We start from the raw sequence: 15890 nt of genomic DNA, 5'->3' as shown, positions 1-15890 counted from the left end.
CAGCATGAAGGTGGACAACAAAGGCATTTGGGTGTGTAAGGATGTCTTTACAGACTTAAAGTGAGGCAAGTTAAGGAAAGAGATTAGTGCAGTGTTTCACAAACATGGCAGTTTTAAGATGCAGGGACTTCAACTCCCAGAATTCCACACATCTTAAAGTATGCCAAAATTGATGAGGGATGGACTTCAAGTCCCAGAATTCTGAGACTTGAAGTCCATCCCACTTCAAATGGTCAAGGTTGAGAAACACTGGATTAGAGGATTTCCCTATCAAGATTAGCAAAATTCCATAGTAGAACTATTTTTCATTAGCACTAAATCTCTGGGTTTTTTTTCCTTTTAATGACGCTGTAACCCCTTGCATCGGAGTGGAGTCGGGGCAACGGAATGGAGTTTAATGCTTAAGGACAGCACTAAATCTCTGTTTAACAGAGGGAATATGGATGGGGCAGGGACAGGCTGAAGGAGACAGGGACATGAGTAGTTTATTGACAGCTCTATTACCAAGACAATTGATCCACAGTGTAGTTGGGGGTTGTTGGATAAACTTTACAGGAAGAAAAACATCTTTGTCCATTACCTAAATTAATTAGAATAATTAACATCTAGAAATGAGTGAGGTCTTGAAATAGCACATAGAAAAGTTTTTAAGTGATCATGCAGAAAAAAGGATGCACATACAAACACAAAATTCTGAAAGTTTCAGATAATTTCATATTGAAGGCTATCTCTTCTCTCAATGCCTGCAGAAATGTACAGCTATCAAAGGATCTTTTTCACTGCAAAACAGACAAACATGGTCAATAAATAAGGAGGCTCCAGCAGACACACAGCTGTAGAAACTGGTACCCCAGCAGGTTTTGGATCCAATCCTGTGAACACATACTTTGGGAGTAAATCCCTCTGAGTACAACAGGGAGAGGAAGGAAGGAAGGAAGGAAGGAAGGAAGGAAGGAAGGAAGGAAGGAAGGAAGGAAGGAAGGAAGGGTTCTTTGAAAACTGGAGTTCTAGCAAATGTGAATTCTCAAAAAGTAAATGTGAAAAAGATTAATAGAGTTGTCATGAAAATTAGTATTTTATGGGGGATTGGACAAGAATGATCTCCCCATAATTATATAGAACTTTTGAGAAAAATATTAGAATCCATCGAGGTAAATTACCAAAGGTTTTGTTTGATTTGATGGCGGATTAAGGGCAGATTGATGCATGGAGACAGAAAAATGGCAATTCAAGAGATGATAGATGTGATTTTTTAAAATGTCTATTTGTTTAGAAAAGATGTGATTTGGATTTCAGGGAATGCAGCTATTAAGGTTTCTAAGTAGAGATATTACAAAATACATTTCCAGGTCATAATCCTGTGAGTTTGGTTTATAAATGAAAATCTAGTGCTTTTAAATGGAGACCAAATGAAACATTGCTGTAGAAAGTAGCAATAGTGAAAGACTGTAAAGAGAAATTGAAGAATTTTTAAAAAATAATTTAGGTAAAGGTGTCAATTTAAGAATGGTTTGGGATGCAAGTAAAGCTTTCATTAGGGGTTACATACAATATAATAGTGAAGAGCCAAAAGAGGAGCCAAGAGAAAACACAAGCTTTGGATGAGCTAAAAAGAGAAGAAGAATTAAAGAAATTTCCAAAGAAATATTTCTCAACAAATTAAGGTTTTATAATGTCAGTTCACTTTGTTAATAGTAAGAGTAATTGAAATAAAATGAATTAGATAAAACAAAAACATTCAGTTTGCAGATAAACCAGAGAAGTGGCTAACATATAAATTATGAGAATTTAAAAAAGGAAAGAAAATTGAACTTATAAGAGGGAGGGGATAACAGCTCTACAAAAAGCATTGCATCAATATTATTGTAACTTGTATATAGGAAGTGACATCTGTCTAGAGGAAATGGATGGAAACAAAATTTACTGAGGATTACAGAGGAACAGAGAAAATTATTAATGGACCTGCAATAATAGGGAAGTTTTGGAAACTGTAAAAAAGATTAAACTAAATAAACTAAAAAGATGTCTGAATCAGATGGATTATCAGGAAGATGAAAGCCTGTGTTTACGAGGTTTTAAACTGTCATTTGCATCTTGTTTGCTTTGGATGAAAGAGTCAGTGCTGTTGAGAAATAGAAGGCTCTTGGAGTTAGAAGGACATAAAACCTGAGTTTTTGATGGCATGGTTAGTTGTAGTATGACAAAGTCCAAGTTAATGTGGATTTTAAACATCTGTATGTAAGATGTCCCATATTGAGTGACAAAATAGGTAGAAACCCAGGTTCTGCCCCAAAGCATCTTTGCGGATCTCAGCACAAGAAGCATTTTATAGAAGAAAAATAATAGTAAAGCAGAAATGGTTAACTTATTGTGAGATTCTAGAATTTTGTCAAAAGGAAATATAATATAAAATCAAGTGAAAAACTGATGGCAGAGAGATATAGTTGTCAATGGTTCCCTTATTTACAGTTGTTGAAAGATTTAATGTAGAGGAGACTTCCGATTTTTGTGATGTAGTGCACGGCTGCGGGATTACAGAGCTCCGGTTGATTTCACCCTGCCAGGGGACCCCAAATGTGTCTGAAGTCAGCCTGGAGAGGTGATGAAGAAATAAGGGTGCCCCAATAATCACAGAATGATGGCGATCATTCTGTTTGATCTAGGGCACAGGTCTGCACCCCGCGGCTCCGGAGCCGCATGCAGCTCTTTCAGCCGTCTCCTGCGGCTCCCAGTCTTCTGTCATGTGCAGTCCAAAAAAAAAAAAGTGGGACTAAAAAAGTTCAACCAATCAATTCAAATATGCAGGGTAGGTGCATATCTCACCTTGGCTCCACTCTTCAGTCAAACCCTGTTCTGCACATGCACGCATGTACGCGCATGCACACACATTTTTTGCGGCTCCCAGTTTTTCCTTTTGTGAGGGAACCGGTTCTGAGTGGCTCTTTCACTGTTTCAGGTTGCTGACCCCTGATCTAGGGGAAGCCCTTTAACATGACAGGAGAAAGGCTAGCTGCACACCAGCGTCTATCTCTAGCAACTTGCAGCAAAGGTCCAAGAGCACGAACCAGAATAACAGTATGCTTGGAACTGGTGAGAGTATCAATCTTCTCTCCTTACTCTGTAACTAAGTCCTTGAGAAAGATCCCCAAAGTAAGAAAGTCTCGGAAAGTGAAGGGAGGGGACTCAACCCCCACTCCCTCATAGACTGAAGCAGCGAATTAACCTTTAAGGGGAAAACAAATATATCGAAATCAAAATTAGAATACTACAGTCTGGATAAATCTAGAAATTAAAAAAACCCCTGATAAAGGGTGATGATGATGATGATGATGATGATGATGATGATGATAATAATAATAATAATAATAATAATAATAATAATAATAATAATAATAATAATAATAATCTTGTAAGCCGCCCTGAGTCTTCGGAGAAGGGCAGGATATAAATGGAATTAAAATAAAATAAATAAAATAAATAATAATAATATCAATATTAAGAAAATTATGATTAAGCTTAAGAACTATGAAAATAGGATATATGGTGAACTAATAAGATGATTTTTATAAAAACAACACAAGTTTATAAAAAATGTCATAAATGGATGCTATTATTTGTTGTTGTTGTTAGTTGCAAAGTCGTGTCCGACCCATCGCGACCCTATGGACAATGTTCCTCCAGGCCTTCCTGTCCTCTACCATCTTCTGGAGTGCATCTAAGCTCACGCCTACTGCTTCAGTGACTCCATCCAGCCACCTCATTCTCTGTCGTCCCCTTCTTCTATTGCCCTCAATCTTTCCCAGCATTAGGCTCTTCTCCAGTGAGTCCTTCCTTCTCATTAGGTGGCCAAAGTATTTGAGTTTTAGCTTCAGGATCTGGCCTTCTAAAGAGCAGTCAGGGTTGATCTCCTCTAGGACTGACCGGTTTGATCGCCTTGCAGTCCAAGGAACTCGCAGGAGTCTTCTCCAGCACCATAGTTCAAAGGCTTCAATTCTTTGGCGCTCAGCCTTTCTTATGGTCCAGCTTTCCCTGCCATACGTTGCAACTGGGAAGACCATAGCCTTGACTATACGCACTTTTGTTGACAGGGTGATGTCTCTGCTTTTTAGTGTGCTGTCTAGATTTGCCATGGCTTTCCTCCCAAGGAGCAAGCGTCTTTTAATTTCTTGGCTACAGGCCCCATCTGCAGTGATCTTGGAGCCCAGGAAAATAAAATCTGTCACTGCCTCCATTTCTTCCCCATCTATTTGCCAGGAATTGAGAGGGCCAGATGCCATGATCTTGGTTTTCTTAATGTTTAGTTTCAACCCAAGTTTTGCACTCTCCTTCTTCACCCACAACAAGAGGCTCTTTAGTTCTTCTTCACTTTCTGCCATTAGAGTGGTATCATCTGCATATCTTAGGTTGTTGATGTTTCTTCCGGCAATCTTAATTCCAACTTTTGATTCATCTAGCCCTGCCTTTCTCATGATGTGCTCTGCATATAAGTTAAATAGGCAGGGTGACAGTATATAGCCTTGCTGGACTCCTTTCCCAATTTTGAACTAATCAGTGGTTCCATGTCCAGTTCTCACTGTTGCTTCTTGACCCGCATATAGGTTTCTCAAGAGACAAATAAGATGGTCTGGTACTCCCATCTCTTTAAGAACTTGCCACAATTTGTTGTGATCCACACAATCAAAGGCTTTAGCATAGTCAATGAAGCAGAAGTAGATGTTTTTTTGGAACTCCCTATATACTGTCCTATTCATGTTCTAATTTTGGGCAGCCCATAAGTATTTAGCTGCCCATTGTTTTACAAGAACAAATCTGGACTAAAGAAATTTTGGGGCTGATCCAGTTAGAATCTTGTTCTGTTTCTAGAACACTTCATGGGAAGAATGGTATGAATAAATCTTCCTTTGTAGCATGCAGTTTTAGAAAGATATTTTGTTCATATGAGATAATAATAAACTGGGAAACGTGTTTCCTGGCTGACTGATGAAAACTAATAAGTTTGAAATGCATATCAGTCTCCCTTAATTCTTTGTTGGCAATTTGCACAAATATATGAGCTGTCACCGGTGTGACTACTGCCTGTTCGATGGCCTTCAAGATAGGCTGAAACAGGAAATAAAGATTTGTCCCATGTTTGGGGCCTAGCAAGGTAATCTAAATAGTTAACAAGTATTTGAGACATATGTACTATTTATACTGCTGGCCACTAGGTTTGAAGAAGCCTATTGCCGCCCTAGAACCAACCAATGGTAATCCTGGAGACTGCTTGTTTGAGAAGCCAGCTACCCTTACACAGACTCCCTGATTAAGCAATCTTAAACAGCATTCAAACACACATGATACAGTTCAAGTGAAACAGGCCCAATACATTACAGGAACCACTTGAGAGATATGCTGGAATATCCTTTAAAAATGGTAGTACTAAGAAAGATACATATTAAAAACCTGGTTCACTTATAGCTTTAAGCTGTAATCTAATTCATAAGCTCATTTAGTAAGGCTCTACTTGTTTGTGAACCAGGTGCACAGGCTTGCTCAGCAAGCATTGTATAAAATCTCTAATACCTGGATTAGCAGGTACATTTTTTTCAAACTATTAAGTTTTCTTCAAACAAAAGTTGGATTCAAGCCATCACTAAACAGTGAAGGACGAATAATACTGAAAGTTTCATGATGCCTTCTGAAAAGAATTCATGCTTCTTCAGAAAACTAATTTTCAGAATGACATGTGAACAATGGACAAGGAAACCACACTTTCACAAATTTGCCCCGTGCCTCTTCATTTTCCAGTTTTTTTTAATTTTCTTTTTTTTTGAGAGAGCCAAGTTCTATACTTTTGACATCTGAGATAAGATTTGCTACTGTCTTCCAAAAGGATGTAATTACTCTTTGACTGCTCCATGTAATATACAGGTGGTCGTCAACTTATGACCGTTTAATGACAGTTCAAAGTTACAACAGCCTTGGAAAAAGTGACTTAGAGCCTGTCCCTGAAGTTATGACCTTCTTACCAGCCCATAGACATGTGATCGCAATTCAGATGCTTGGCAGCCATTTACAACAGTTGCAGCATCTTGCAGTGATGTGGTAATAATAATAATAATAATAATAATAATAATAATAATAATAATAATAATAATAATAATAATAATAATAATAATAATAATAATAATAAATAAATAATAATAATAATAATAATAATAATAATAATAATAATAATAATAATAATAATAATGTTGGAAGGGACCTTGGAGGTCATCTAGTCCAACAATTTGCAACCTTCCCTGCTGGCTTCTGACAAATTCAATTGGTGAAGCTGGATTCAACTAATGACCATGTGATTCACTTAATAACCCCATGATTTTCTTAACAACCACAGTGATTCACGTAGCAGTAAAATGGTCATAATTTTAGGTCTGGTCATGTGATGACTTGCTTAATGATACCTAATGCCTCACTTAGTGATCAAAATCCTGGCCTTGGTTGTGGTCATAAGTCAAGGACTACTTGTACTGATATTATAAACACAATATGACAAGTAGTCATCATAATTTACCTTTTCTATCTCAACCCCAATTGGCACTGTGGAATTTTTAAAATTGTTTTTTGGTACCTTCTAATCCAGGGGTAGGCAACCTTGGCTCTTTTATGACTCGTGGACTTCAACTGGCTCAGGAATTCTGGGAGTTGAAGTCCACAAGTCATAAAAGAGCCAAGGTTGCCTACCCCTGTTCTAATCAGTGTTGATTTGTAGCAACTGTCTGGATGGCAGCTTACTTGGCAGGGTTTTTTGGAAGGGGTTTGTCACAGCTTCTTTCCTAGGCCTGAGAAAATGACAGTCAAGGTAGCCCAGATTGCTTTGTGCCCAAAGTGGACTAGAAGTCACAGTCTTCTGGTTTCCGTCCTGGTGCCTTAACCTCTATACTAAGCGGAATCTCCCCTGTGGTATCTGGCCACCTTCTTTTCTGTAGGACTCATTCAGCTGCCTTTGATTTTCCAAGCATCTGGGTCTTCTGGTTTACTTGATCTAACATTGAATAATTTGTTTTTCTTGCTATCTAAGCCATAGGAAAACAATGTCCATGACAAGGCATATCTTTGTTGTTTGTGCCCTTTAATCTTTTGTCTAGATCTGTCATAATATTTCTCCTAGCTATGGAAAAAATATGGCTACAGTTTCCATACCTGTGAACTTTAAAAGTCTAAGAAAGTCACGTCTGTTTCTACCGTATTTTCTGGCGTATAAGACGACTTTTTAACCCATGAAAATCGTCTCAAAAGTTGGGGGGTTGTCTTATACGCCGGGTCGTCTTATACGCCGAAAAATATTATTCACCTCTCTGATCTGCAGTCCCCGGCAACGCGCTCCAAAGCCGCCTCCAGCCAGCATGTCACTGCCAAACTTCCCAGCCCACACCGCGTCTAGGCACTGCAGCCCGGATGGGTCCGCTCCCAGTCAAGGACGCCGCGGAGCCCGCTGGCACCGGGCAAGACCCAGCAGAGTTGTCCTGCGCGCGCGCGCTGGCCAGCTGCCGGGCATCGGTGTGTCAATCACTCATCGGATCGGGGGAGGGGACGGAATGGCTTGGAGCTGAGCTGCCGTTGTCGCCACCGGGGTTCGGACGGGAGGGAGAAGCCTCCTCTTCGTGAGCCTCCCCTGCCTCCGAGCCAGGCCGGCGATCGCTGGAGAGACGGACGCGGCGTCGGACGGTCGGAAGAAGCAGCCAACGCGCGGAAGGCAGGCTCACGACGAGTCGAGGTGGGCCTGTGTCTGTGGCGTGCAGGGATGGTGGGGGTGGCTCCCGTAGCGAGGGAGGCGTGTCCATGGGGAGACAGGTGAGGCCCGTGCGGCGTGCTGCAAAGAGGGGCCCCGCTGAATGTCGCGCCCATAGGCCGTGACAGACAGTAGGAAGGGAGCACTTTTGCTCCTGCCGAGGCACCGCCTGACCCGCGCCGACCGGAAGAATCGCTTGCCTGGTCACGGAGTGTGGAACAGCGGTACTTGGCGCCCCTCTTGCCCGCAGACCATGCAGCAGCTCTCGCCAGCCGGCCTTGGCATGGCCGCCCCAAGCCCGGCTCTCTAGCGCGTCTCCTGGGCGGGGCTTGGCTCCAGACGCGGCGGCTGCTCCGTCTGCAAATGCTTTCTCAAAGCCGAATCACGCTTGGCCGTGCAGGCTGCCAAAAGGCGGGGACTCAGAGTTGCGGCTTCTGGCGTGCTGTTTGCAGAGTCTGGCCTGGAAGAGCGCGTGGCTTTGCACCATTTGCATCAGACGGGGCTGAATCTGAATCGGGCTTGTGTCGGACACTTGGCAACTGGCATGTAAGTATTTTCCGGTGTATAAGACGAAAAACCTTGAAAATCTTGTCAAAAGTCAGGGGTCGTCTTATACGCCGGGTCGTCTTATACACCGGAAAATACGGTACTTTAGCTTCTTTGCCTATCTGCACTGGGCTGGCTTTCCTGTTGACATAATTTTAGTGTTATGTGTGTGTATGTACATATGTACATATTGTATCTATACACACAGAAGGCTGACATTTACATCCTGTTCCTTAAATCCTCTTCACTTCAAGTCATCAAAATGGTATTTGTAATATATCTGAAGTTGATGCTGTTTCTTCTAACAATTTTAATTATTACACATGTTATATATAGTATTATGCATATAAGCTAAATAAAGTGACCAGATATAAACATGATGTACTATTTTCCCATATGTGAAGTTTTTCAAAATATGCTCCACATTTTGTTCTGTTGTTTCTTGATCATGATGTAGCTCCACATACCCATGTTTTCCTCAGACTGAAGAAGCTACTTAGATAAGCAGCAAAACATTTCAACCCCCCAAAAAAGTCCTGTCACCAAGACTAAACTTCCAGACAACTCTACCTTGATTACTAAGAAACTGAGCCAGCAGTGTGCGGCAGCTGCCAAAAAAGCCAATACAGTCCTAGGCTGCATTAAAAGAGAGATAGAATCAAGATCACAAGATCACTTTATAATGCCTTGGTAAGACCACAATTGGAATACTGCATCTAGTTTTGGTTGCCATGATATAAAAAAGATGTGACTCTAAAAAGAGTGCAGAAATGAGCAACAGAGATGATTAGGGAACTGGAGACTAAAACATATGAAGAAAGGTTACAGGAATTGGGTATGTCTAGCTTAAGGAAAAGAAGAACTAGGGGTGACATGATAGCAGTGTTCCAATATCTAAGGCAGACATCTCAAACTCGCGTCGTCACATGGAAACATTCAGAAAAATAACAATATACAGACATTGAATTAAAGCAGTTGCAGTTATCTAGGTTCAGAATAAGGACAACGTAACAGCCAAAGGCTGCTCTTCCATTTATTAGTTATGCATTCAACTACAGGATAATTAATCTAAATTTAATTGAACTCATGCCAAAGATTTTACTGGCTAACATCCAGAAGTCACATTAGAAATTGGACTATGCTATGTGCTAACTTTTTAAGACTTGCTAGAGCAGGAAATAAACATTTGGTTGTTATGCTCAGTGCAATCCTAAATTAGTTTTTCAAATGTAAAGTCTCATTGGAACCACTGGGATTTCTCTAATGAGCTCAAGATTCTCATTATTATTGTTGCTGATATTTCCAAGCCAGCTTTCCTATCATTGTCTCATAGAACTCATAGAATCATAGGGCTAGAAAGGACCTTGGAGGTCTTCTACTGAAACCCTTGCCCAAGGCAGGAGACCTTATCCTCACCATCCTGGAGAAATGTCTGTCCAGTCTTTTCTTAAATTTCTCCAGCGATGGAGCACTCACAACTCCGGGAGCCAAGCTGTTCCATTCATTAATTGTTCTCATTGTCAGGAAATTTCTCCCTAGTTCCAAGTTGTAACTCTCTTTAACAAGCTCCAAGACAATATGAGAAATTCCAAACCATGCATTCTCTACTGGTTGAGAATGTTCTCAGATATCAGGGAATCAAGCTGTGACAAGCACTACTGTTAAGTTGACATCAGGAAAGATTCTGAAAGACAGCTATGCCAGGCAAATGTTTTGATTAAAGGTGTCAAAGACCCAAATAAGAGGCACATGTATAAAAGAACCTTAGCAAACAACAACACAACCATCTTTCCATTGTGCTTTTCATTTAAAAGATCCATTAAGAAACTTGGCTAATAAGTATCAGGTGAGAAAGCTATCATCATAAGAGATATTTCAGATACTGTATATTGTGGGTGCAGTTAAATACATATAGCCTGGTTCTATACATCTTTACTTAATGTTCAACAAGACTTACTTCCTGGTTTTGCTATCTCCAACTTAATTGTCTCCAGATGTAGAGTAAAACTCCCAGAATCCCAAGCCAGCAAAACCCACCAGATTGTGAAGATTATAGTATTTTAGGAATTCTTTTCTTTTCTTTTAGCCAACAGGAGGCTCTTGCATATTTCATGAAGCCAGTTTATGATAAACAGGGGCTTGTCAACTAAAGAAAGCACAATATTTGCATATTATGGACTACATCCTTATTCACAGCGCACTGAAGGAAAAGGCAGTAATGATAGCCACGCTTATCACCAAGCTATCTTTCCACCTGAACATTTCCTTAATTAAGGATAATGATTTTTATGACCTTCATTTGAAAGGACATTCCACTGAAAGTCATGGTCAGTATTAATAACTGGGCAATACAAGAAATTGATTAGTCTGCACACTTAGGAAGAACTTAATTGGAAATGTGGGTTCAACAGAGATCTTCACCCTAGAAACCACTTGCTGCACCCCCAAACCATACAGATCTATAGCACAGGTCTTGTTAGGACGGCTTAATCATTTGGGCACATACAGTACACAGATGGACAATAAGCAACAGCAGGAAATGCTTTGTTTTAAACTCTTGCAACACAACTGGCTTTGTGTACACGTAGGACAGTGCTAGCTAGCAGGAGTTTGCCTGATGTGGCAATGCTGCCGAGCCAGAAATACGTATCGCAGGTAAGGGAGAAAGGATTTAATTCAAAGAAAACTCTCTACACCCATTCATTTTACCTAATATATTCTCTTAGGAAGGGCTGTACTTAAAATAACTTCTCTTAAAGAGTTTTGAGATTTGTATAGGTGACTTAAAGTGAAAAACGTGTTTAAAAAGAAATCATTTAACAACCATCCCCAGCTGTTCTTTGGTAACATTTGCTACCTCTCACTGCTTCTTTTTCTTTTTTAAAATCTAATTGACTCATAGAATGCCTTTTTAAAAATAAACTACTACATAGAGGAGATACTCTGATCTCTGCTTCCTTCTCCATTCATCACATTTTTGCATATGAAGACATATCTACTCTTACCGGTACTTTGTTTTTAGCACATTTGTACTGATATAAATATTCAGATTAATAACTGTCAGCTTGTGTTTCCTAATTTAAACTGCTACCTTTCCTCTTCCAACTTCAGAATTCAAGGATTTCTCAGTGTGGTTGTCCTGTTTATGAATAAAACATGGACTTCCACGATCTCACTTGTAAATCTAAAAGCAGAATCATTCATTCAAAGATGACAATAATAACTACTGCATGAGTTAACTCTTTTTCTGAACAAAGCAGACTGCATTGGAAAAAAAGCCCCCCCAATTGTAAAAAGTTAGTATTATGCTTAGAAATGACTTACCGCCAGACATATGATGAACTAGGACAATCCCAAATGCGATGAGGACAAACTGAACTTTCATGTTTCCTCATATACCAGAAGTATTGAAAGTGATAGTGAGTGAATTGCCAAGGCTATTACTACCTCCTTCAGACTTACAAAGAAACTTTGCTGCCCCACCCCTGACAAAGTGTAAACATTGGCTAGAATTAGCTAAGGATTTTTGGAGTTTCCAGTAGGAAATAAATCAGTTATTATATTCCTTAATATATTATTATCCATCTGAAGCATCCTTCTGTGACCTACCAGCAATCTTCTTCTAGCATCATCCTTTCAATTAGAGATGCTAGGGACTGAATCTAATTTCAAACTTCAAGTCATGTCTATTTTGGCTTCTTAGTTGCTAAGAAGTTCAGTTTACATCTAAGGTAGAGATTGCTGCAGTGGCTGCAAACTCTTGTGAATAGACCAAGACAGGCCACAAATACCCATTCAGTTATCTGGACCAATTCAGTGCTTTAGTTGTAAAAGTCTGAAGGCCATTTGGACAAGCAGCTGGAGACATTTGCTTTGTTAGAGAAAAAGTGTACTGGGAACTAGATACTTGTGTAGCTGAGTATATGGAAGTTTAATATGAATTATAGAACTATATGAGAAAAAAATGAAAGAAATAGAACATTAAGATTGTTTATTTTCAATTTTTATAAATTTATATTAGCAGTATTTGGTCCAACTCCTTTAAACATTTATTAACTGTTTGAATTATATACAAGCATTATATGTAGATTTCTAACCATCATATAACAACAATACTTTTCTGTATAGTGCTTCTTTTTTTCATATTATATTGAGCAGATCAACGTTTTCCTTTGTTTCTAGATGGTTGGTTGGATCAACACCATCTGGAACTTGATGTGATGGAATGTAGTGGCTGGATTCCAGGAGGGAGGGGGTACTTTCCAGAGGAGTAAGAGACAACTCAGTTCAGATAATTAGTCTGAGAAAAAGAGGGTGAAGACAGCCTCTCCCTAGTACCCCTGCCCTAGTAGTTCATATAGTAGTACTTCGTGTAAATAATAGTCTGTTTCAGTTTGGCAAGATTCCGTCTATAGATATATAACAATAGAGAAATCTGCTTGAAAGAATATTTCTGAGCGGAATTCATTCAGCCACATCTGTAATGTTGCTTTTACTTTGGTGCTGCTTTGGTTCTGGGGTCCCAATCTTCCACAAGCACAGTGATGCCCTAAGATCCCATTCAGTGAGAAGAGTTCAGGTTGTGATAAACATGCAAAGGGTCAATGCTGTGGTTCAACGGAGATCCTATTTCTGAATTTCAGCACGCTGTTTATGAGACGTACAACACCAGCATTATGTAGATACTATGTCTTCTTAGTATGAATATTGTCATATTTCTGTGTACATTGCTAAGCTTGTAAGCCGCCCTGAGTCTTCAGAGAAGGGTGGGATATAAATGGAATTAAAATAAAATAAATAAATAAAAATAAGACAAGAAAATAGACCAAATAATTGCAAAATAATGCGAATTCTCTTGCAAACATTATTGTCAAGTTGAACTATATCCTCATATCTTAGTTCTGCCACAGTAATGTCTGTTCTCCAGGTAAACTGAAGGCTGGAAAGCAGCAAAAGGCATCATACAAGTAATTCTTGACTTCTGACCACAATGGAGCCTGGGATTTTGGTCCTAAGTCACTGCAGTAATAAGTTGAAATACCACATCACTGGGCTTGATTTTACAGTCATTTTTACGATGTTTGTTAAGTGTGTCAACATAGTCATCAAGAAATCCAGCATATCCAATGGGGTTTTCTTTATGTTTTCAATAGGAAACATATATCAACAACTTAAGATATGCAGATGATACCACTCTAATGGCAGAAAGTGAAAAGGAACTAAAGAGCCTCTTGTTGCGAGTGAAGAAGGAGAGTGCAAAAGTTGGGTTGAAACTAAACATTAAGAAAACCAAGATCATGGCATCTGGCCTTCTCAATTCCTGGCAAATTGATGGGGAAGAAATGGAGGTAGTGACAGATTTTATTTTCCTGGGCTCCAAGATCACCGCAGACAGGGACTGCAGCCACGAAATTAAAAGATGCTTGCCCCTGAGGAGGAAAGCCATGGCAAATCTAGACAGCATACTAAAAAGCAGAGACATCACCCTGCCAACAAAAATGCATATAGTCAAGACTACGGTCTTCCCAGTTGCAATGTATGGCTGTGAAAATTGGACCATAAAAAAGGCTGAGCGCCAAAGAATTAAAGCCTTTGAACTATGGTGCTGGAGAAGACTCCTGCGAGTCCCTTGGACTCCAAGGCAATCAAACCGGTCAGTCCTAGAGGAGATCAACCCTGACTGCTCTTTAGAAGGCCAGATCCTGAAGCTAAAACTCAAATACTTTGGCCACCTAATGAGAAGGAAGGACTCACTGGAGAAGAGCCTAATGCTGGGAAAGGTTGAGGGCAAGAGAAGAAGGGGACGACAGAGAATGAGGTGGATGGATGGAGTCACTGAAGCAGTAGGTGTGAGCTTAAATGGACTCCAGAAGATGGTAGAGGACAGGAAGGCCTGGAGGAACGCTGTCCATGGGGTTGCGATGGGTCGGACACGACTTCGCAACTAACAACAACAAGGAAACATGACAAATTGCAGGCATGTGATCTTGGAATTCTGTAACCAGCTGTAAATGCAAGGCAGTTGCCAAGTGCCAGAAATGTGATCATATCACAGGGGAGCTGTCAATCATAACTTTGAGGATTGTTCTTAAGCCTGTCATAACCTAATTTCAATATTAGGCTTTAATGCCCATTTTAAAAGAAAGCTATATGTGTTGCCTTCAGAAGTTATGAATGCTTCAACACTGGAAGTTTTAAGAAAAGATTAGGTTATCTTGCCTGAGGAAGGGGTTGGACTAGATGACCTCCAAGATCCCTTCCAACTCTGTTATTCTGTATTCTGGGCAGCATTCTTGCCCCACTTTGAATTTGTGTTCTTTTAATTAAAAACAAGGAGTGTTTCCCAACCTTGGGATTCTTTAAGCTGTGTGGACTTTAACTCCCAGAATTCCCCAGACAGAATTTCCCAACCAGCCAGTTCCCAATCAGCCAGTATTAAGGACCATGCTCTATGTATCTCTTTTTTTTTCTTCTTCTTATAAGAAATAAGTATTATATATTAAAGGGGTGCTAAAGGGGACTGCAAGAAGCAATAGATCAGTTTATAACTGGATAGATGGGACAGTATGTGATTGACTATGATTTTCATTAATTAACAAATAAACAGAAAACAGTTGTTGTTTAGTGGAAGTGCCCATATCCATTACAAATGTGCCTGCTGATTGCTTTCCCCTGTCCCATATGGCTTGACCTGAGACCCCCCCCCTTCTCTTTCAAATACATCATCACCATCCTTTCACCAATTTACTCCATTTCAGAAACTTAGCAGGCTGGATACAAAGAAGACGTTTCAGTAAGGCTCTGCACACCTGAGAGTCTTTTTCCAGGGAAACTATAAACTTTAGAATATACCTTTCTGGTGCCGTGTCAAGATTTTGAGATCTGCCCCAGATCTTGAAGGACATCACTTGCGCAAGCTGGAATTGATTGGTATGACCAAGTGTTTTATTATTTTATGGTCTTTAAAGTTTATCATTTCTGCCACTGTTGTATGTTTCAAATAATGCTAATCTGTTCTGTTGTACTTTTATTGTTTGGAATATATTGATTTCAGGGACGTTCTTTGATCTGTCACATTTTCTTTGAACATATTTTACGTGGAGAGCAGAAGTTTCAAAAAACAAAACAAAATGAAGATATTCTCTTCTATTGATATGTTCAGAATGGCAACATATTGCTTTCCTGTATGTACCGGGTCAGTGTGTACACTCACTGAAGTAGATTGTTGACTCAGCTTATCATCTAGTTCCTGGTGTCTAATTTTATCAGTGATCTTGAATTAAAGTTAAATCTGCCGTTGTGCCAGCATTATCAGTTCTGATAGGCAGGGGAGATTTGCTACCTAGAGAAATATGGTGAAAGGCTAGCAATTTATTATTATTAATAATAATAATAATAATAATAATAATAATAATAATAATAATAATAATAATAATAATAATAATAAAGTTGGAAGGGACCTTGAAGGTCATCTAGTCCAACACCCTGCTCAGGAAGGAAACCTTATATCATGTCAGACAAATGGCTGCCCAGTCTCTTCTTAAAAACTTCCAGTGTTGGAGCATTCACCGCT

The 15890-nt window shown here is 39.7% G+C and overlaps 1 protein-coding gene across 3 annotated transcripts in view; it reads right to left on the bottom strand.

Annotated features, from left to right (window-relative positions):
• The window catches only part of LOC310636738 (transmembrane protein 267-like), a 54530-nt gene that overhangs the window by 6983 nt on the left and 31657 nt on the right, over positions 1 to 15890 (bottom strand). Inside the window, exon 1 of one of the 3 annotated variants that reach the window (XM_083356827.1) lies at positions 11642 to 11756. The exons of the other annotated variants lie outside the window; for them this stretch is intronic. Within the exon in view, the coding sequence (XP_083212953.1) occupies positions 11642 to 11702 (61 nt within the window). The 5' untranslated portion in view covers positions 11703 to 11756. Of the gene's footprint in view, positions 1 to 11641; positions 11757 to 15890 lie in introns of those variants that run through there. 3 annotated transcript variants of the gene reach the window in all.

The sequence above is a fragment of the Vipera ursinii genome, assembly GCF_947247035.1.
Source record: "Vipera ursinii genome assembly, chromosome: 2".
NCBI classification, from domain to species: Eukaryota; Metazoa; Chordata; class Lepidosauria; order Squamata; family Viperidae; genus Vipera; species Vipera ursinii.
The sequence above is the reverse complement of the archived record's forward strand: the minus strand, read 5'-3'. Positions and strand labels throughout refer to the sequence as shown.